The 17,500-nt window shown below is 44.9% G+C and overlaps 1 protein-coding gene across 2 annotated transcripts in view; it reads right to left on the bottom strand.

The window, feature by feature from the left end:
* samd12 (sterile alpha motif domain containing 12) overlaps positions 1-17,500 on the bottom strand; it is a 179,740-nt gene that overhangs the window by 133,233 nt on the left and 29,007 nt on the right. The window contains exons 1-2 of one of the 2 annotated variants that reach the window (XM_063185579.1): positions 7,355-7,443; positions 6,639-6,850 (exon numbers count right to left, since the gene is read on the bottom strand). In XM_063185579.1, the coding sequence (XP_063041649.1) occupies positions 6,639-6,850; positions 7,355-7,385 (243 nt within the window). In that variant the 5' untranslated portion in view covers positions 7,386-7,443. Of the gene's footprint in view, positions 1-6,638; positions 6,851-7,354; positions 7,444-17,500 lie in introns of those variants that run through there. The other variant, XM_063185580.1, reaches the window with a different exon arrangement.

Here is a 17,500-nt window from a genome sequence, read left to right as displayed (position 1 = left end):
GCATTGCATTGCATTATGCCTTCTATATAGGTTTAAAAAGTATGTTCTCAAAATATTTGGATGGTAAGAATTCACACATAGATGGTAGGACTTTCCAACAATAAATATCAAAAGTAAAAAATGGTGGATACAGTACATCATTTTGCGACAAAACTCTTCATATGTCAAACCATAGGGAAAGAGAAACACATCAGTGGTGAAATCATTTCACTAGCTCTAACAGCAACAATTGCATGTGTGGATGTAGCCTCTTACTGCAGCAGGGGTCGCTGGCGACCCTATTCACTTGCAGAAAATGATTAACTACATCATAACAACATTGCTGCGACATTACAGAGAGCCATAGTGCTGCGCTAAGGGGTTAATACAATTCTGGCGCGATATAATAACCACGTACTACTTCAACAATTCAGTCGTACCAGACTGTTGGGAGTTGGCTGCTTCTATAGCAAGTATCCACAAGCCATTAGATCAGCAAGGTGAGCTCTACTTCATATTAGTCAAGTCAAAGTTTTATTTGTAATGCACTTTTAACACAACAAAAGCAGCTGACCAAAGTGCTAACAGAAGGGCCTAAGTAAAAAAGGACTTATAACAACATAAAGCAACAATTGAAAGACCAACTCTCTAACCACTAGGCCACGGCTGCCCCTGCATTGTTGCCAAGTATTCTATCCAATAGCAGACTGTGCTTGTCCTGGAGAGAGGCAATAGAGCTTGAAAGTGACGTCACTTCCCCTGATTTCATGGGACCACAACGGCGATTTTTAGACGAAAATCGTAGCATGTAATCCAATGGCGGTATTAAAATGATATATCAATCCCCTTCGAGTTGTGCTACGAGCTCCACATATTTTGTTTCTGATATTTTTGTTTAATTTTTCGTACGAACCCCTAAACTTTTTAGAAAGCTGTGTTTCTTCACATTTTTCATGCAGACGGCCTCAGAACAAAACATTGATACTTCTGCATGAATAATCTTTATCTAGCCTCAGCATAATGTGTAGCCCAGCGCATGTAATGACTGAGATCGGAAGATATTTACTCGCTACCATGTTGTTTGATGGTCAGCTTAGGTCACGTGAAATGCGGAAGGGGCGGGACTTTCAAGCTCTACAACAAACGTCTTAGAATGAATCACAGCCATTTTTTTGCCATAGGCTGCTCGTGTCATACTTGGCAGCTGTGCAGGTCTTCATATAGGATGTAGTACATAGAGAAGAGAGTGGTGTGTGCTGTGCCATTTGAGTTCATGGCCTCATGATAGGCCAGGGAGTTGTTCCTCACCATTACATTACATTACATTGCACTTAGCTGACGCTTTCATTTATTCAAAGCGACTTACAGTTATTCTTTTTCAGGGTATTGGTTACAGTCCCTAGAGCAATGTGAGGTTAGGTGCCTTGCTCAAGGGCACTTCAGCAATGGATGTAGGGAGAGGTCAGGGGGGATTCGAACCTGCAACCCTTTGATTGAAAAATCAACTCTCTAACCACTAGGCCACGGCTGCCACACTAGGCCACGGCTGCCCCCTACCACTACCACCTCCCGAAAAGTGGGTTTTTCGTCCCTGCCCGGGGACCAGCAACAGGGGAAAACACTCAAATATATTCACCAATTAAATCACAGTGAGGACCCTACAGTGGCTGTAACGGCTGGGCACTGGGCTGCTACCTGCTGCCGGCGACCCGGGTTTGATTCCGGCCCGGGTCATTTGCTGATCCTTACCATCTCTCTCTCCCACTCGCTTCCTGTCACCATCTGGGACTGTCCTACATAATAAAGGCATAGAAGGCCCTATTTTTTTTAATTCACAGTGAGGGACCTTGTATGATGTGCTGATTTTTTGGGTTTTTTTGTGACAGCAACAGGGGCCTTGGGCAGTGGCCTGTGTGCTCCCTGTGTTGACACAAATGCAATCCTGTTCTTGCACGTTGAACTGTTGAAGCACTCTGAAGCGAGGGTCGCACCCAACGAATGAGTCACTATCTGAGAGTGAATCCTGTTTCCCATTTCCTTCTATTGAAAATAGAAAGAAAAAATGTCTGCACACTAAAATCCTCATTGTGTTCTTTTTAATCTGCCAAGATTTCAGTCTGCTGACCTTCTTTCTATTTTCACAGTTTTTGTTCATGTTTGGCACCTTTTAATCAAGAGTGCGGTGTGATCCGGTTGTTTCCTGTTTCCTTCTATTGCAGTGGTGGAATAGGAGAAGGTATGAAATGAATGACATGGAGTCACTTTGAGGGAGACAAGCAAAAGCAGCAAACTCAGCATATAACTTATGATTGAATCGTAGCCTGATAAACCAGCCTAAATGTAAGACTGGATGTGTAATTTAGTCTGGCCCCGATGAACGATACATCCGAATATTGTTGATGAGAACAACCTATTGTTTTTCAAACCGATCAGAGCGATCTTTCTCGTTGATGTGCTTCCCCAACGTTGCGAGCTTCGTTGTCACTCTCTCAAAACTCTGCCCGCTTCGATTCAAAACAAATTCAAAACAAATCTCTGCGTTGTGATTGGTTTGCCAGACTCAGGACACAGTGTTCAAAATGTTCGACCAATCAGAGGCTAGACCACTGGCAGCCGAAATATGTTGGCGTCCAGCGGGTGACGCTGGTTTACTAGGCTAATTGAATCATTGTTTTTTTGCCTCAAAATGACTCAGTTTTGTGACTGACTTACATAGAGCATTATCGCTCACCTTGTCCTTTTCAACAGTACATGTAAACAGGGAATTAGAATCACTTTCAGGTAGGGCGTTACTTTTGGACGTAATATCGGCTTCAAAACTCATGGGCACAACATTTTCAGAGACCCCACTTGGTAGGCGTGACTCTTCCCATTGCTGCAATTATTAGAGAAGGATTATGACTTATTACATCATATCCCCGAAACAAAGTTGTTTGGTTTTAAGTCTATGCACGGTACTGATCTATGTACGTATATACGTACATTAAATATAAATTAAGTATAGATATTAAATATATTAAATAATTGAAAGAATTTGAATATATATACTGTATAGCTTGAAAGAAAGTGTTGAATCCTACAGAAAGCTTGGCTCTACAACAGTGGTTCTCAACCTTTTTAAACAAACGCCCCCTTGACCTCATTGTAAGCCTCCTAACGCCCCCTTGACCTCATCATAATCCGCCAACGCCTCCCTTAGTACTGAAACATAAAATAGACTAATGCCCCCCAATGGGAACTAAGCCCTGCCCCCACTCAGCTGTATCCTCAACGCCCCCCTCAATCCTCCCCAATGGCCCCTGGGGGGCTGTAGCACCCCCATTGAGAAGCATGACTCTACAATATTTCTGGGGTTTATGGGGTTTCTGGGGGCTGATGGGGGGCTGGAAGCATAGCGTTTCGGGGATATACCTTTAGCAGACAGAGACGACTGCGTAAGCCTAGTTATTATTGTTATTATTATTGTTGTTGTGATTATTATAACGAAAACTGGCCCGGCCCAACGATAGGGCACTGGGTTACTACATTGGCAACTCGGATTCGATTCCGGACTGGTCATTTGCCGATCTGTCCCCGTCTCTCTCTACCCACTCATTTCCTGTCTCTCCTCCACTGTCCTGTCAAAAAAGGCAAAGAAGCTCTAATATGCAAAAATATTGCACAACATTAAGACCCAACTATGTGTCACATGAGTTTGTTGGAACTATCTACTAACTAACTGTTGTTGGAACTATCTACGTCAGCTTGTGCATGGTCCGGGAAACTTCCAACGTGAAACGGTTACGTATATAATTTTCCATTTCTAGCTTCAAAAGGCGGGAAAAGTGCCAAAATGCACATGCCACTACTGGTTCTTCAGCATTCTTACTGTAGCTGTGCAAGAAGCGTAGCAGCAACGCCAGTGTGTGTGTGTGTGTGTGTGTGTGTATGTGTGTGTGTGTGTGTGTGTGTGTGTGTGTGTGTGTGTGTGTGTGTGTGTGTGTGTGTGTGTGTGTGTGTGTGTGTGTGTGTGTGTGTGTGTGTGTGTGTGTGTGTGTGCGCGCATGTCCGTAACTACCATTGAGAACACAGAGGTCATGTCCTCGGTATGTTTTCAGTAATGTAAAATGTATCTATGATGAAAATCGATATATTAAAGTACTAACTTCAGTTCTGGCCAGGCCATGGTAGTCAAGAAGCTTGCCGCCCTCCCCTTCATCTAATTCATTCCTAATTGATCTAGGTGCATTCCCTCAGCTGACAATCTTTCTTCCCTAGCAATTGGCCACACAGCTTTGGCACGCCTTTTAAATTCTATCCACTTCCTCTCAGCTGTATGCTGCTCTGTTTTTGCTGCTCATGTAAATAGGGGGTTTCCTCTGAACAAATCAAGCCAAGTCAGCATTTATTGTCACTTTCATCATATGCACAAGACAAACAAGGAAAAATGAAATTACGTTCTCTCTCTATACCATGCCAGGACAAGACATATACAAAACTGACATTTTTCAGAATGACAAAGTGCAAGACAGGACAGGTAACAGTGATGGACTGGTAACAATGGACAATAATAAATAATAAATACAGTATAAATGAACATTTAACATTCAACATTTAACATTCAACATGTAACAGAGATAAAATAAATAAAGAATGTAGACACTACAGAGCTATACCGCCAAATGTAATTCATAATTTGTGTTTCTTGACTGAAATGGTTCTGACAGAAATGATAAATTCAGTCTGTATACCCCCCCCCCTTTATCCTCAAGACATTGATTAATGAAAACAAACTTAAGAGTTTGACTGAAGTGCTTGAAGCATTCTAAATGTACAGTATGCAGTAAAGCACGAAGTATTTGACCCCGGTATTTGAAAATGTCTGGTGATGGCCCTGTGTGTGCGTGTGCGTTTCTGGCAGCAAGATGTGTGTTGCTGATTGACGAGAAGAGTGCATGTCAAGTCTCCCCTATTGTGTCTGGAGTGTGAATGCGGAAGAGTTGTGTGAGGTGTGATCTGTCAGACTAATTGCTATTGTTCCTACGTGTATGTGTGGGACAAAGGGTGTACACAGGGCTGGATTATCCCACAGGCTAGAAATGGCTGCAGCCTAGGGGCCCCCACCTGCCACGGGGCCCTCACAGGCTAGATATGGCTGCAGCCTAGGGTCCCCCACCTGCCACGGGGCCCTCACAGGCTAGATATGGCTGCAGCCTAGGGTCCCCCACCTGCCACGGGGCCCTCACAGGCTTGATATGGCTGCAGCCTAGGGTCCCCCACCTGCCACGGGGCCCTCACAGGCTAGATATGGCTGCAGCCTAGGGTCCCCCACCTGCCACGGGGCCCTCACAGGCTTGATATGGCTGCAGCCTAGGGTCCCCCACCTGCCACGGGGCCCTCACAGGCTAGATATGGCTGCAGCCTAGGGTCCCCCACCTGCCACGGGGCCCTCACAGGCTAGATATGGCTGCAGCCTGGGGGCCCACACCTGCCACGGGGCCCTCACAGGCTAGATATGGCTGCAGCCTGGGGGCCCACACCTGCCACGGGGCCCTCACAGGCTAGATATGGCTGCAGCCTGGGGGCCCCCACTTGCCAGGGGAACCCCAGTTGGCCAAAGGAGGGTGGGGAGAGTGGAGGGCAGAATTGTGACAAGACGTAGTATTGAGATAGGCCTGCACATATGGTACTCTTGCTCGGAGTCATGACGCTGGCTATTTAGGTTTGCCCCGAAATTCGCATTCTGAGGGGGCCTCCATCAACCTGAAGCCTAGGGGCCCCAGTCCACCTTAATCTGGCCCTGGGTGTACAGTACAAGTAAAAGGTCACCTCCTTGTTTGTGGCTCTTGCTTTACTTTCTACTTTTAAGTCCCATTTGCATAATATATTCTGATGAGTGACACTTAACACCTTCACTTCTGCACAGTCCTAATAAGTACATGCATGGGTGTAAGTACATGCATGGGTGTAATTTGTACCCCCACTTTGTGTGTGTGTGTGTGTGTGTGTGTGTGTGTGTGTGTGTGTGTGTGTGTGTGTGTGTGTGTGTGTGTGTGTGTGTGTGTGTGTGTGTGTGTGTGTGTGTGTGTGTGTGTGTGTGTGTGTGTGTGTGTGTGTCAGTGTGTGTGTGTGTGTGTGTGTGTGTGTGTGTGTGTGTGTGTGTGTGTGTGTGTGTGTGTGCACGTGCGTGTGTGCGTGCGTGCGTGTGCGTGTTTACTATGTGTGTGTGTGTTTTTCTCAGTCTGTCTAAGTTTCTGCATACAAGATAAATACAGAGGGTGAGAGAGAGAGAAAGAAAGCAAAACAAATGGATAGAGACAGTGGTGCAAAGGGAATGTATTATCTATGTAGAATGTGAGAAGGAATCTCCCTTGATGCACCAGATGATGAAGAACAGCAGCATGACACACACACACACACACACACACACACACACACACACACACACACACACACACACACACACACACACACACACACACACACACACACACACACACACACACACACACACACACATTTACACACACACTTACACACATTTACACACATTTACACACATTTACACACACACACACACACACACACACACACACACACACACACACACACACACACACACACACACACACACACACACGCAATCCTTGCATCATGTGTGTGCCGGGCCGGCCACTGACCTTTGAGAGCTCGGACTCTGAGACGGAGCGCTGGGGAGGGGATCTCCGCTGGAACCCGGGGCTGCGCTCGGGGGGGAAGGCGGGGCTTGAGGCTGGGTCCTCGTCCAATCCCAGGCTCTCCTGCTCCACTGGCTCCTCCTCCAGCTGAGACGAGACGTCCTCCGAGCACGCCTGATGGTCAATGCCGTTCTGGCTCAGGTTGCAGTGGACAGCTGCAACACACACAAACAAACAAACACACAAACAAGTCAATAAACAAACAAACAAGAGAGGATATGAGGAGATGCAGTAAGTACCACCAGATGAACAGCAGATGGTGCTCTTTCTCCTTTTAGGTTACATAAAATACCTGGCACAGGGGCCTATACTACAGTAAGACGCTGGTTCAGGAGTAAACCAGGCTAAGTTAAGAGGTAAATTATCTAATAGACTAACCTGGAGTCCTCAGTTTCTTAAGAACATGAGGACTCCAGGCTCGTCTATAAGATGATTTACCTCTTAACTTAACCTAGTTTACGCCTGAGCCAGCGTCTTAGTATAGGCCTCTGGTTGCAGTGGCCAGCAACACACACACAATCAAAAACATCAGAAACATAAAGCACCATGCCCAGAGTCAGCACTGCAATATATCAACAGCAGATGGAGTTCTTCTGCAGATTGCATTGGAAATGTTCACACCACAAACCAAAGCTTCACAACAAATATCTTCGCGTCACCTCGCTTCTTAATTCCAGCTCTGCGGCTCATTGCTCTCTTCGTCTCCTAGAGTCATTGAGGCGAATGTTTAGTGGACCTGGACTGCCGACTTTTTTCCACAATATCACTATCTCAAGCTCATTTCCTTGTGTCTTTAGAACAAGAGAGGGTTTTTTTTTAGCTTGTCGTACGTCAGCCCGCATGTTACAAACCAGTTTTGCTACATAAAAACACAATTGGTTTTGATGTAGCATCGAGATAAACATAGATTTTGTCTCACGGTGAGAAAGAAAATGGCGACAAGAGAGAGAGAGATGGAGAGAGAGAGAGAGAGAGAGAGAGAGAGAGAGAGAGAGAGAGAGAGAGAGAGAGAGAGAGAGAGAGAGTGTATGAGAGAGCGTGAGAGAGTGTGAGAGAGGTGTGTGTGTGTTTTTCAACACTGTCTTAAATTACAGTGCGACGAAGCTGCTGGGTAATTTGCACACAAATCTGTCTTTGGGATGACATGTTTTGTTGCAATCTCACTCCACAGTGCTCCACCACCTTTCTAAGATGAGGGCATAAAACTGTCATTTTTTCTCATCGCTGGTGGTTCAAACATGGATTTATTTTGTACGTATGTCTATCCAGCAGTATTTCCAGGGCTTAGTCATCCGTTGTTGAACACATTCATTTAGAACCTGTAATTTGAGTAATGTGAGTAACTCTTTGCAGGAAGATTCTCTCTTTCCTATAGGAGTTACATTACCATCATCGTGCTGAGGGAAAAGAATTTAGAATGTTCTACAACTGCTATTACTTAACTGAAGGTGTTAATTACAGATCATTGTCTGGCTTGTTAGTCAGGAGAGGTGAGGCTTTTTTTTCTTCCTTTTTTCTTTCAGACACCATTAGCAATTTTTCGGATGTCGCCTTCAGACAAGCGATTTGTCCCAAGGCATACTGTATGGGGCTGCTTTGCTCACCAATAACCACTAGGGGGAATCAAATTCAAACCAAACATTTAGTCATGCTGGCAAATGTCTATCAAATAACACTGTAAGCTGTGGTATCTGAGTCACATAACGAACAGAATAAGCGTGGAAATTGAAAAGCAAATGGTAAAAGCAACAGACACAAAACCTCTCAGGCCTTGTTCTGAAATCTGCATATATTAATATTAAAAAAAACTAATACCAAATCAACACAGATCATTTCATATCAACCTCCAATTAAAATATTATCAAGTGCAAGCAAAAAAAACAAGCCATCAAAATGAGCGGGAGGTGACCTGATAAGGACATTTGTTACTGTAAAATAAATGTGTTCTTTGAAAACTCATTTCAAATTAAGGCATAGTATCTGATGGTTTTGCATTTAAATGCTTACAGAAAAAACAATGTTACCTCACAAGAAAGTATTTCACAACATAACCGAAAAGCAAGTTTCGCATGTGATGATGATGCTCATGGCGTTGGGTAGCACTGAACCATGCACTGTATAACATACATGAGGCAAACACAGCCTTGTACCAGATACGCTGCTGTCAGACACGCTTCACTCTTCACGCCATCATTCAACCGAAGGACGGGGTTATGTGAGAGAGAGATAGAGAGAGAGAGAGAGAGAGAGAGAGAGAGAGAGAGAGAGAGAGAGAGAGAGAGAGACAGATAGACAGAGAGACAGACAGACAGACAGACAGACAGACAGACAGACAGACAGACAGACGGAAAGACAGACAGACAGGCAGACAGACAGACAGACTGATGGGGTTACATCAGAGTGTGATACTAGAGAATGAGACAGAAGGCAAGAGAGAGAGAAATGCAATGACTGAGAGAGAGAGAGAGAGAGAGAGAGAGAGAGAGAGAGAGAGAGAGAGAGAGAGAGAGAGCGCGAGAGATAGAGAGAGAGAGAGAGAGAGAGAGAGAGAGAGAGAGACAGACAGACAGACAGACAGACAGACAGACAGACAGACAGACAGACAGACAGACGGACGGATGGGGTTACATCAGAGAGAGGGGGGGTGATGTGAGGAGGAAGAGTTAGGGAGTGATGGAGGAAGAGATAAGGGGGAGGAATAGAGGGATGAGGTGATGAGAGAAGAGGAGGGAGGGAGAGACGAAGAGAGAAGGAGGGAAGGAGAGAGGGAGTAGAGAATGAAGAGGAGGAGGAGGGGGAGAGGGATGGTAGGGAGGAAGAGAGGAGGGAGGGAGAGAGAGGGCGATGAGGGGAGGAAGAGAGAAGGAGGGAGGGAGAGAGAGGGCGATGAGGGGAGGAAGAGAGAAGGAGGGAGGGAGAGAGAGAGAGAGGGGGACGAGGGAGGAAGAGAGAAGATGACACTTGGATTAAATCCATCACCCTGGCCGGGCTTTGAACAGGGGCCAGAGTGCCTGCTTGGCGTTGGCCGCGTGCCAGGGATCGTTCCGGGCCACGACGGGCAAGCGATTACAAGAATCCTGACCAGGAATTAAAGGTGGAGAGAAAATACACAAGAACTCCCTTACAATGCATCCTCATCACCATAGCTGGATTGGCCATAAGGCATACAGGGCATTTGCACAGTGGACTGCTGATGACTTTGGCCCTGGTCCTCCCCCCAATGTAGTGGTATTAGTCCTCATGCCTCTACAGCTGACCTCTCCGTCTCAGATTTAAATATTCATTTTGCCTCTTGTGGTCAAAATAGCTTGTAATAGATAGATGACTGAAAATGTTGTCACAAGCTTCATTGTCTCTCTCAATGGGGCATCTAAGTCATGCCCTCTACTTCCTGGTTCATGGGGCAGGGGAAATCAAAAAATAATTACTGGGCTTGAAAATGAGTGTTTTTTTGACACCAATCCAAACCTTGGACCTCCACCTATGCACCACAAATCCAAAAATCACTCATTTTCAAGTCCAGTAATCATTTTTTGACTCCCTCTGCCCCATGAACCAGGAAGTAGAGGGCGTGACTTAGGTGCCCCATGCCTGGCGGACCAGTCTTGGTTGAACATGCCCGGCCAGATTTTTTGGTCCCAGTCCAGCCCTGCTCATCACTGCAGATGTAGGCAGGCAAGGGAAATATCCGACGGTCACACCACACCCCCTCCCTGGTGGCGACAGTGTGTGACACGCTACAGATACGTCAGAGGCTACTGAAGCCTCCAAGGTACGGAGGTAAAAAACCTGAATCACACGAAATGCCAAGTAAGGCCTAAGTACAGTATTACCTGCAGGGACAAGATGTCCCCACGAGGCTGTCAGCAATGCGTAAACTAACAATCACTGTATCTGCACAAGAGACAGGGGCGGTTCCAGACATTTATTCTTGGGGGGGCAAAGGGGTGGCGAAATGTATTTCAGGGGGGCATGCTCCTACACTAAGAGAAAATGATGAACGCTATATAATCGACACACACACTGATGTGATACAATGAATCCTTAAAAGTGAAACCCTGCAACCTAAAGTTCTATGTCTGAAATGATGTCAAGCATTAAGGCTATTAGTCACAATCAGGGCTCGAAATTAATAGTAGCCAGTTTGGCTGGTGGAAAATACCAACTTTGATTCTTTAGTGAGGGTGTGCTTGTGTCATTGTTGTCGAAATGTACATGGCAACGGAATACCATGCATACCATTGGGTGGCAAATCATATTTCTGGGGGGGGGGGCAAATGCCACCCCCTGCCACCCCTTAGAACTGCCCCTGACAAGAGACACAGGCCAAAAGCACTGAGATTCGAAACAATAATACCTTATAATTTACCAGATTAAAATGATTGGTCTATATTTTGTCCCTATAAAAGACAATGAGACAACAATTGCCAACAACTGCCACAAGATTGCTTAATGACAGATAGACACGCCATACTCAAGCAGTGCACAGTTCTACATTTATCTCCCATTCCATGTTTTTATTTTGTTCTACTTTTTTGAAGTGGGTATACTGTTTAATTGAGCATTTTCTGAGGTGGGTATACTGTATACATTTGCACTATTCTAAATAATGGATCAATCAATTTTAAGTGGGTATACTGAAATCCCAGAAATTTAGAAGTGGGTATACTCCGTATACCTGCGTTCTACGTAGACTACACCACTGGTATGAATGTATGCTGGGTATCTGAGTATTGTATCCAATGCAGTGGGTAAAATGACCAAGACAAATTTCCCCTTGGGAACAATAAAGTACACTCTACCCTACTCTACTGATGTCAAACTACAAGAGCAGGCACTGGCACAGTCTTCAGGATCAAGCCAGCAAAAATCATATGAAGGGGGAAAAAAGAAAAAGGAAATGCAATAATAGACACTATGTACCAACGGTAAGAGTGTAATGATAGATGGACACTGTAGGCTAACCTACAGCACGAGTGTCACATGCACCTGCCGTACCGTTTTGCAGGACAATTGTGTACCTCCACCTTACTATGTAATGTTTTTTCCAGACGAACAAAGTGGATTTCTGTGGGGTAAAATATCATACCTCAAGAAACAGTATCTTGTATCTACAATTGCACCAAGAGGGATCCTTTATGATACCACATTGTGCGCTCGAAATTACACAATTGCCCTGTAAAGGGTACTGCTGGTGTGACAAGCTAGGTACACAGTAGTATTGCCATTGGCAGCCAGAACAGTGCCCAGGGTTGGATTGATAACAGGGAGTATGGCCAGTCACGGGTAAGCGGTTAAGGCTTCAGACTTGTAGCCCTAAGGTTGCCCGTTCGACTCCCAACCCACCAGGTTGTTGGGGGGGGGAGAAATTAACCAGTGCTCTCCCCCATCCTCCTCCATGACTGAGGTACCCTCAGCATGGTACCATCCCGCCGCACTGATCTATTGGGGCCCCATTGGGGGCTGCTCCCTTGCACGAGTGAGGCCAAAATGCGATTTCGTTGAGCGCAGTGTGTGTGTGTGTGTGTGTGTGTGTGTGTGTGTGTGTGTGTGTGTGTGTGTGTGTACTATACTTAACCCTGTGCTAATGTACTTAAAAAAATGATCCCTTCTTGGCACCTGCAATTATTGTTCTGTATATTCCCTGTGCACTTTGTATCTGCAAATGTTGTAGGCTATGATTATGTCCTCGATCGTAAGTCACTTTGGTTAAATATAATGTGATTTTCTGCTTGCCCTCTCCTTTCTCTCTGGGCTAAATATTCCCCATTGAAAGCAGCAATGTCAAAATATGCTCACTGACTCTCCTCTGATACCACCGTCTCTCTCTCTCTCTCTCTCTCTCTCTCTCTCTCTCTCTCTCTCTCTCTCTCTCTCTCCCTCTTTTTCTAGCAATAAATGAAGTTTGAAAGTAAAATTGAAAGTCTCTGTGACTACTGCAGCAGATCATGATATTCTCCATAGGATTGCATTCAAATCTCACACCAATCTATTTAAGCCAGATGTAGACTCAAAATGTAAAAGTTCAATGCAAAGAAAGGTTGAAACGCACACTGATGACCTCCCTTGTCAACCCTTTTCATTTCGTTTCATTTCGAGAGGATTCGAGCCAACATAGCCCCTTCTCTACCGGATTTTAATCTGGGGTGTACTCACTTTTGTGAGTACATGTTCAAACATTAATGGCTGTATTTTGTTTTTTTCTGAGTGAACAAGAAATTTAAGCGGTTAAATATGTTGTTAAAAGGTCACTAATCATTGTGTCAAAGTTACATTTCTGTAATGCTTTCCTATGAAAAGATATACTCAAAAATCTGCAAAACTGTGAGGGGTGTATTCACTTTCGTGATATACTGTATCTATCTATCGACTCTGTTGTCTTTATATCCCTTTCGGCCTCTCTTTATCCACACGGCTGCAAAAGGAATGAGCATACCTCTCCTTCATCTCGTGCCCCATTCTCCCTCACTTCTCTCCTATCCGCTCTCCTTTCTCATATCTCCGCCGTTTTATTTCTGTCAGCCTCCTAGTCCCTCCACAGGGCAGCAGAGCAAAGCAAAGTGAGGCCTGTGCTTTACTTTGCTGTGCTCACTCCCTTTCCCTTCCCTTTCTGATGCTGCCGGAAATGAATTATGCATCTTGTTACCAAGGTTGGACTGGCCATAGCATAGCGGGCATTTCCCGGTGAGCATCTCGCCCTCGTGGGGCCCTATTTTCAGAAATGTCTGAAAATAGGGGCCCACGAGGCTGCAGGGCCCACCAGAGAGTCAGTTCTGCATCACAAATTATGTGAGGCCCCTTTAAGGCAAAAGCGCCCGGGCCCTGTTTCTTCCCCAGACTAGCCCTGCTTGTTACTGTAAGTGTGTCTCTTTAGCACATGGATGGAGATACAGTAGAGCACAATCACAATCAAGACCAAGAACAGAGATTTAGAGAAAGGAAAGAGTGAGAAAGCATAGGAAAGAAAGAAAGAAAGAAAGAAAGAAAGAAAGAAAGAAAGAAAGAAAGAAAGAAAGAAAGACAGAAAGAAAGAAAAAAAGAAAAAAAGAAAAGAAAAGAAAGAACAAACTAAAGAAAAAGAGAGTAAGAAAGAAAGAAAGAAAGAAATAACAGAGAAGGCAAAAGGAAGGAATGAAATAAAAAATGCACAGAAGGAAAGAAAATACACCAGAAATGGAAAGAACAACAGAGTGGAAAGAAAAGAACGAGTGAATGGAAAGAGCCGTTGACAAGAGAGATAGGAACGTAGCTGGGGAAGTACAATAGGCTGCTGGGTTGAAGTGGAGGTGACATGCTGTGTTGTGTGTGTGTGTGTGTGTGTGTGTGTGTGTGTGTGTGTGTGTGTGTGTGTGTGTGTGTGTGTGTGTGTGTGTGTGTGTGTGCGTGTGTGTGTGTGTGTGTGTGTGTGTGTGTGTGTGTGTGTGTGTGTGTGTGTGTGTGTCTGTGTGCCTGTGTGTGTCTGTGTGTGTCTGTGTGTGCCTGTGTGTTTGAGTGCGCACTCTACTGTAAAGGTGCGTGTTTCTGAGCGCTCTGTGTGTGTGTGTATGTGTGTGTGTGTGTGTGGGTGTGTTTCTCAGTGATGTGTATATGTGTGAGAGGGCTGACTAGACAATTGGTGGGTGAGTAGCTGGGTCGGTCGGTCACGGCTCGGCTTCCCCCATGACTCGTGGTCAGAGGCGAGAGAGAGGTTGAGGAGGAAGAGGAGGAAGAAGAGGAGGAGGAAGAACAAGAGATGCGAGAGGGTGGATGATTTCTACGGCCGACTGGCTAGCTGTGACAGTGAGTGGATGAGGAGGGAGAGGATGAGGAAGAGGTGGAGCAGGAGGATATGTATTAAACGAGGAGGAGGAGGAGGACAAGGATATGTATTTAAAGGAGGAGGAGAAGAGGAAGAGAAGGAGGAGTTGTATGTAAAGAAGGAAAATGATTTTGAGGAAGAGGAAGAGGAGGAGGAGGAGGAAGAGGAGGAAGAGGACGAGAATATGTATTTAAAGGAGGAGCAGAAGAGGAGGAGAAGGAGGAGGTGGATGTACAGGAGGGAGAGGCGTTTGAGAAAGAGGAAGAGGAGGAGGAGTGGGAGAAAGAAGAGGAGGGGGAGACAGAGAGAGAGGTGGAGGAGGAGGCGGAGGAGTAGATTGTGGGTAGAACGCCTGAGGGATGTTGCTTCTTTTTTTTTCTCGGTTTCTTTTTTTCCCTCCCGCAACAGTTCCTAAAAATAGCACAGAACATTCTCCCCTTTGCTGTGTTGCTGGCTGCTGTGACATGCGCAATGAGGGCGGAAAAGAAACGAGAGAGAGAGAGAGAGAGAGAGAGAGAGAGAGAGAGAGAGAGAGAGAGAGAGAGAGAGAGAGAGAGAGAGAGAGAGAGAGAGAGGGAGGGGGAGAGAGAGAGAGAGAGAGAGAGAGTTGAGAGGAGAGGGAAAAAACAAAACAACGGCAGATGAATCACTGAGACATTATCCACTCCCCCTCATCCCCCTCTCCTCTCCCTCCTCCTCCTCCACCTCTTCCTCAGCTCCCTCTCCCACATCCCTTGCTCATTCACAAACCCGTGGCTAGAGACGGAGCCCTGGACTTGAATGAATAATCGATCTAGCCCAGTCAGTCGCCCCCCTCGTCTCATTCCATGCACGCCACACCGGTGCCTCGTTCGGTTGATGAAAAACCAAAGCTCAAAGCTCTTTTCTCTCACTCTGCCCGGTAGTACAAAGCCAAACCCAACGCAATGACGTGAGGCGAAATAAATCGCTATTACAGTATACTTTTCGAAATAATAATTTTATACATTTTAGTGAAAACCTTTTTTTTACAATTAATATCATTTTCTTGTTTCGAACACATCTACGTACATTTGTCAGCTACTTCCTTGTATTTTAAATGTGCCTCTTGTCTTCGGCATCATCAACGGCAAATTAGAGAGAAATATTAACCCTTTATAGGATGAGTGACTATATTTGATCCCTTCGCCACTTTTTACAAATGTGCCAGCCATGCTTCTCAACAAGGGTGTACAGTAAAACCAAGTGTTTAATATCATATTAATCAGGAGAGATTACGCTTTCACAGATAGTGACATCATGGTATTTGACCTATCAGCAGTGGCCTGGAGCTTTTCACACCTTGAAAATTGGAAAAAAAATTATATATATAAGTATTTTTGGGGGGGGGTTTCAGCCTTTATTGTCTTTTGTGAGACAGGATAGTGGAGAAGAGACAGGAAGTGAGCTGGGAGAGAGAGACGGGGAAGGTCCGGCAAAGGACCCGGACCGGGAATCGAACCACGAAAATAGAATTTTGAAATATTTCGTGTGCCCTTTAAAGGGAGAAAAGGGGTTCAGTAGGCCTGCTAGTAATACTTTCTCTGTTTCTCAAAGTGAAGTGTGCTCTGCCTGGAGTGCCATGGCCTTGAAGCCGCACACTCACAAGAAGAGGCGCAAAATCTCACAAGCATTTCAAACAATCAAGAATGGAACAGGCTTGGAGGCATTGTATGGACACCACCGCCCATGTGGATGCAAAACCACCTCACAACTCCCCTCTCTCAGACTAGCCATGAGTAAACTGGCCAAAACCCAGCAGCAGAAAATATTTTCGCCTGCGTTGGTCTACCATCGTCGCTGGGCAATGGATTTTGTAGGTTACCATGCTCAGGGTACCTCGGTCATAGAGGAGGATGGGGGAGAGCACTGGTTAATTACTCCCCCCACCAACCTGGTGGTTTGGGAGTCGAACCAGCAACCTTTTGGCAACCAGTCTAATGCCCTAACCGCTTACCCATGACTGCCCAAAGAGAGATCCCCAGAGATGTGGGAAGGGCACAGTGACACGTTCAGTTAAACTGTCTCTAAAGGCTTTTCCTGTGGTGCAAAGCCAGACTAAACATTTGATGTTAAGTGTATGTAGTATGTAGTGTATGTAGTTAATTATTACAATAATAATAACTGTATTTGTCTTGCACAAATCATACCAGACATGCAGCTCAATGTGCCTAACAGTTAGATGAACAACAATGTTAAAAATAAAAATGAAAATAATGAAATGAAGTAGAAAAGAAAAGAAAAATGATAGTAAAATAGATGAGAGAAATATAGTAGACAAAAATAAAATAGAAAGTGGAGCTGAAATAAAGAAGACAATAGCAGAAATAAAATGTCAAAGAGGCATAAAATCCACCATTCATGTTATATCTATGTTATAGCTATCTACAAAAAAACATTCATCCCCATAGCTATACACACTCAGAACACTCATTCCTCAAAGAACTCACACAAATAACACACGCACACACACACACACACACACACACACACACACACACACACACACACACACACACACACACACACACACACACACACAGAGACTTCAGTCAAAAGACAATTAGCTAATATTGAAACATATTAGACAATAACGCTTTTTGAATCTTTGAATCTTTGAATATGGTACGTAGGTGTATAGATGTTCATCATGTCTACCTGTTGAACCAAGTCTTGCGTTTTTCTTTTGTCCTGAGGGCAACTCTAACAGTAGGAGGTCTGACCAAGCTGTCAATATTGACAAGGGAGGTCACACCTCCTAAAAAGCAGCTACGCAATTCATCATCATTCATCAACATCCATGTGACCCTCTGAGGAAGACAGAAGTGACACCTTGAAAACGTGTCAGGTAAATGATAAAACTTTCGCATGTCCAAAACAAAACTCAAGGCTTGAGTCATCTTATTCTATAGTGTACTGGGATGTATATGAAGAGTTCAGATGCAAAAACCCCGTTTCTGAAGACTTGCACTTCTATATTTTTAGGGAA

The sequence above is a fragment of the Engraulis encrasicolus genome, chromosome 20, assembly GCF_034702125.1.
Source record: "Engraulis encrasicolus isolate BLACKSEA-1 chromosome 20, IST_EnEncr_1.0, whole genome shotgun sequence".
In the NCBI taxonomy this organism is placed as follows: Eukaryota; Metazoa; Chordata; class Actinopteri; order Clupeiformes; family Engraulidae; genus Engraulis; species Engraulis encrasicolus.
The sequence above is the reverse complement of the archived record's forward strand: the minus strand, read 5'-3'. Positions and strand labels throughout refer to the sequence as shown.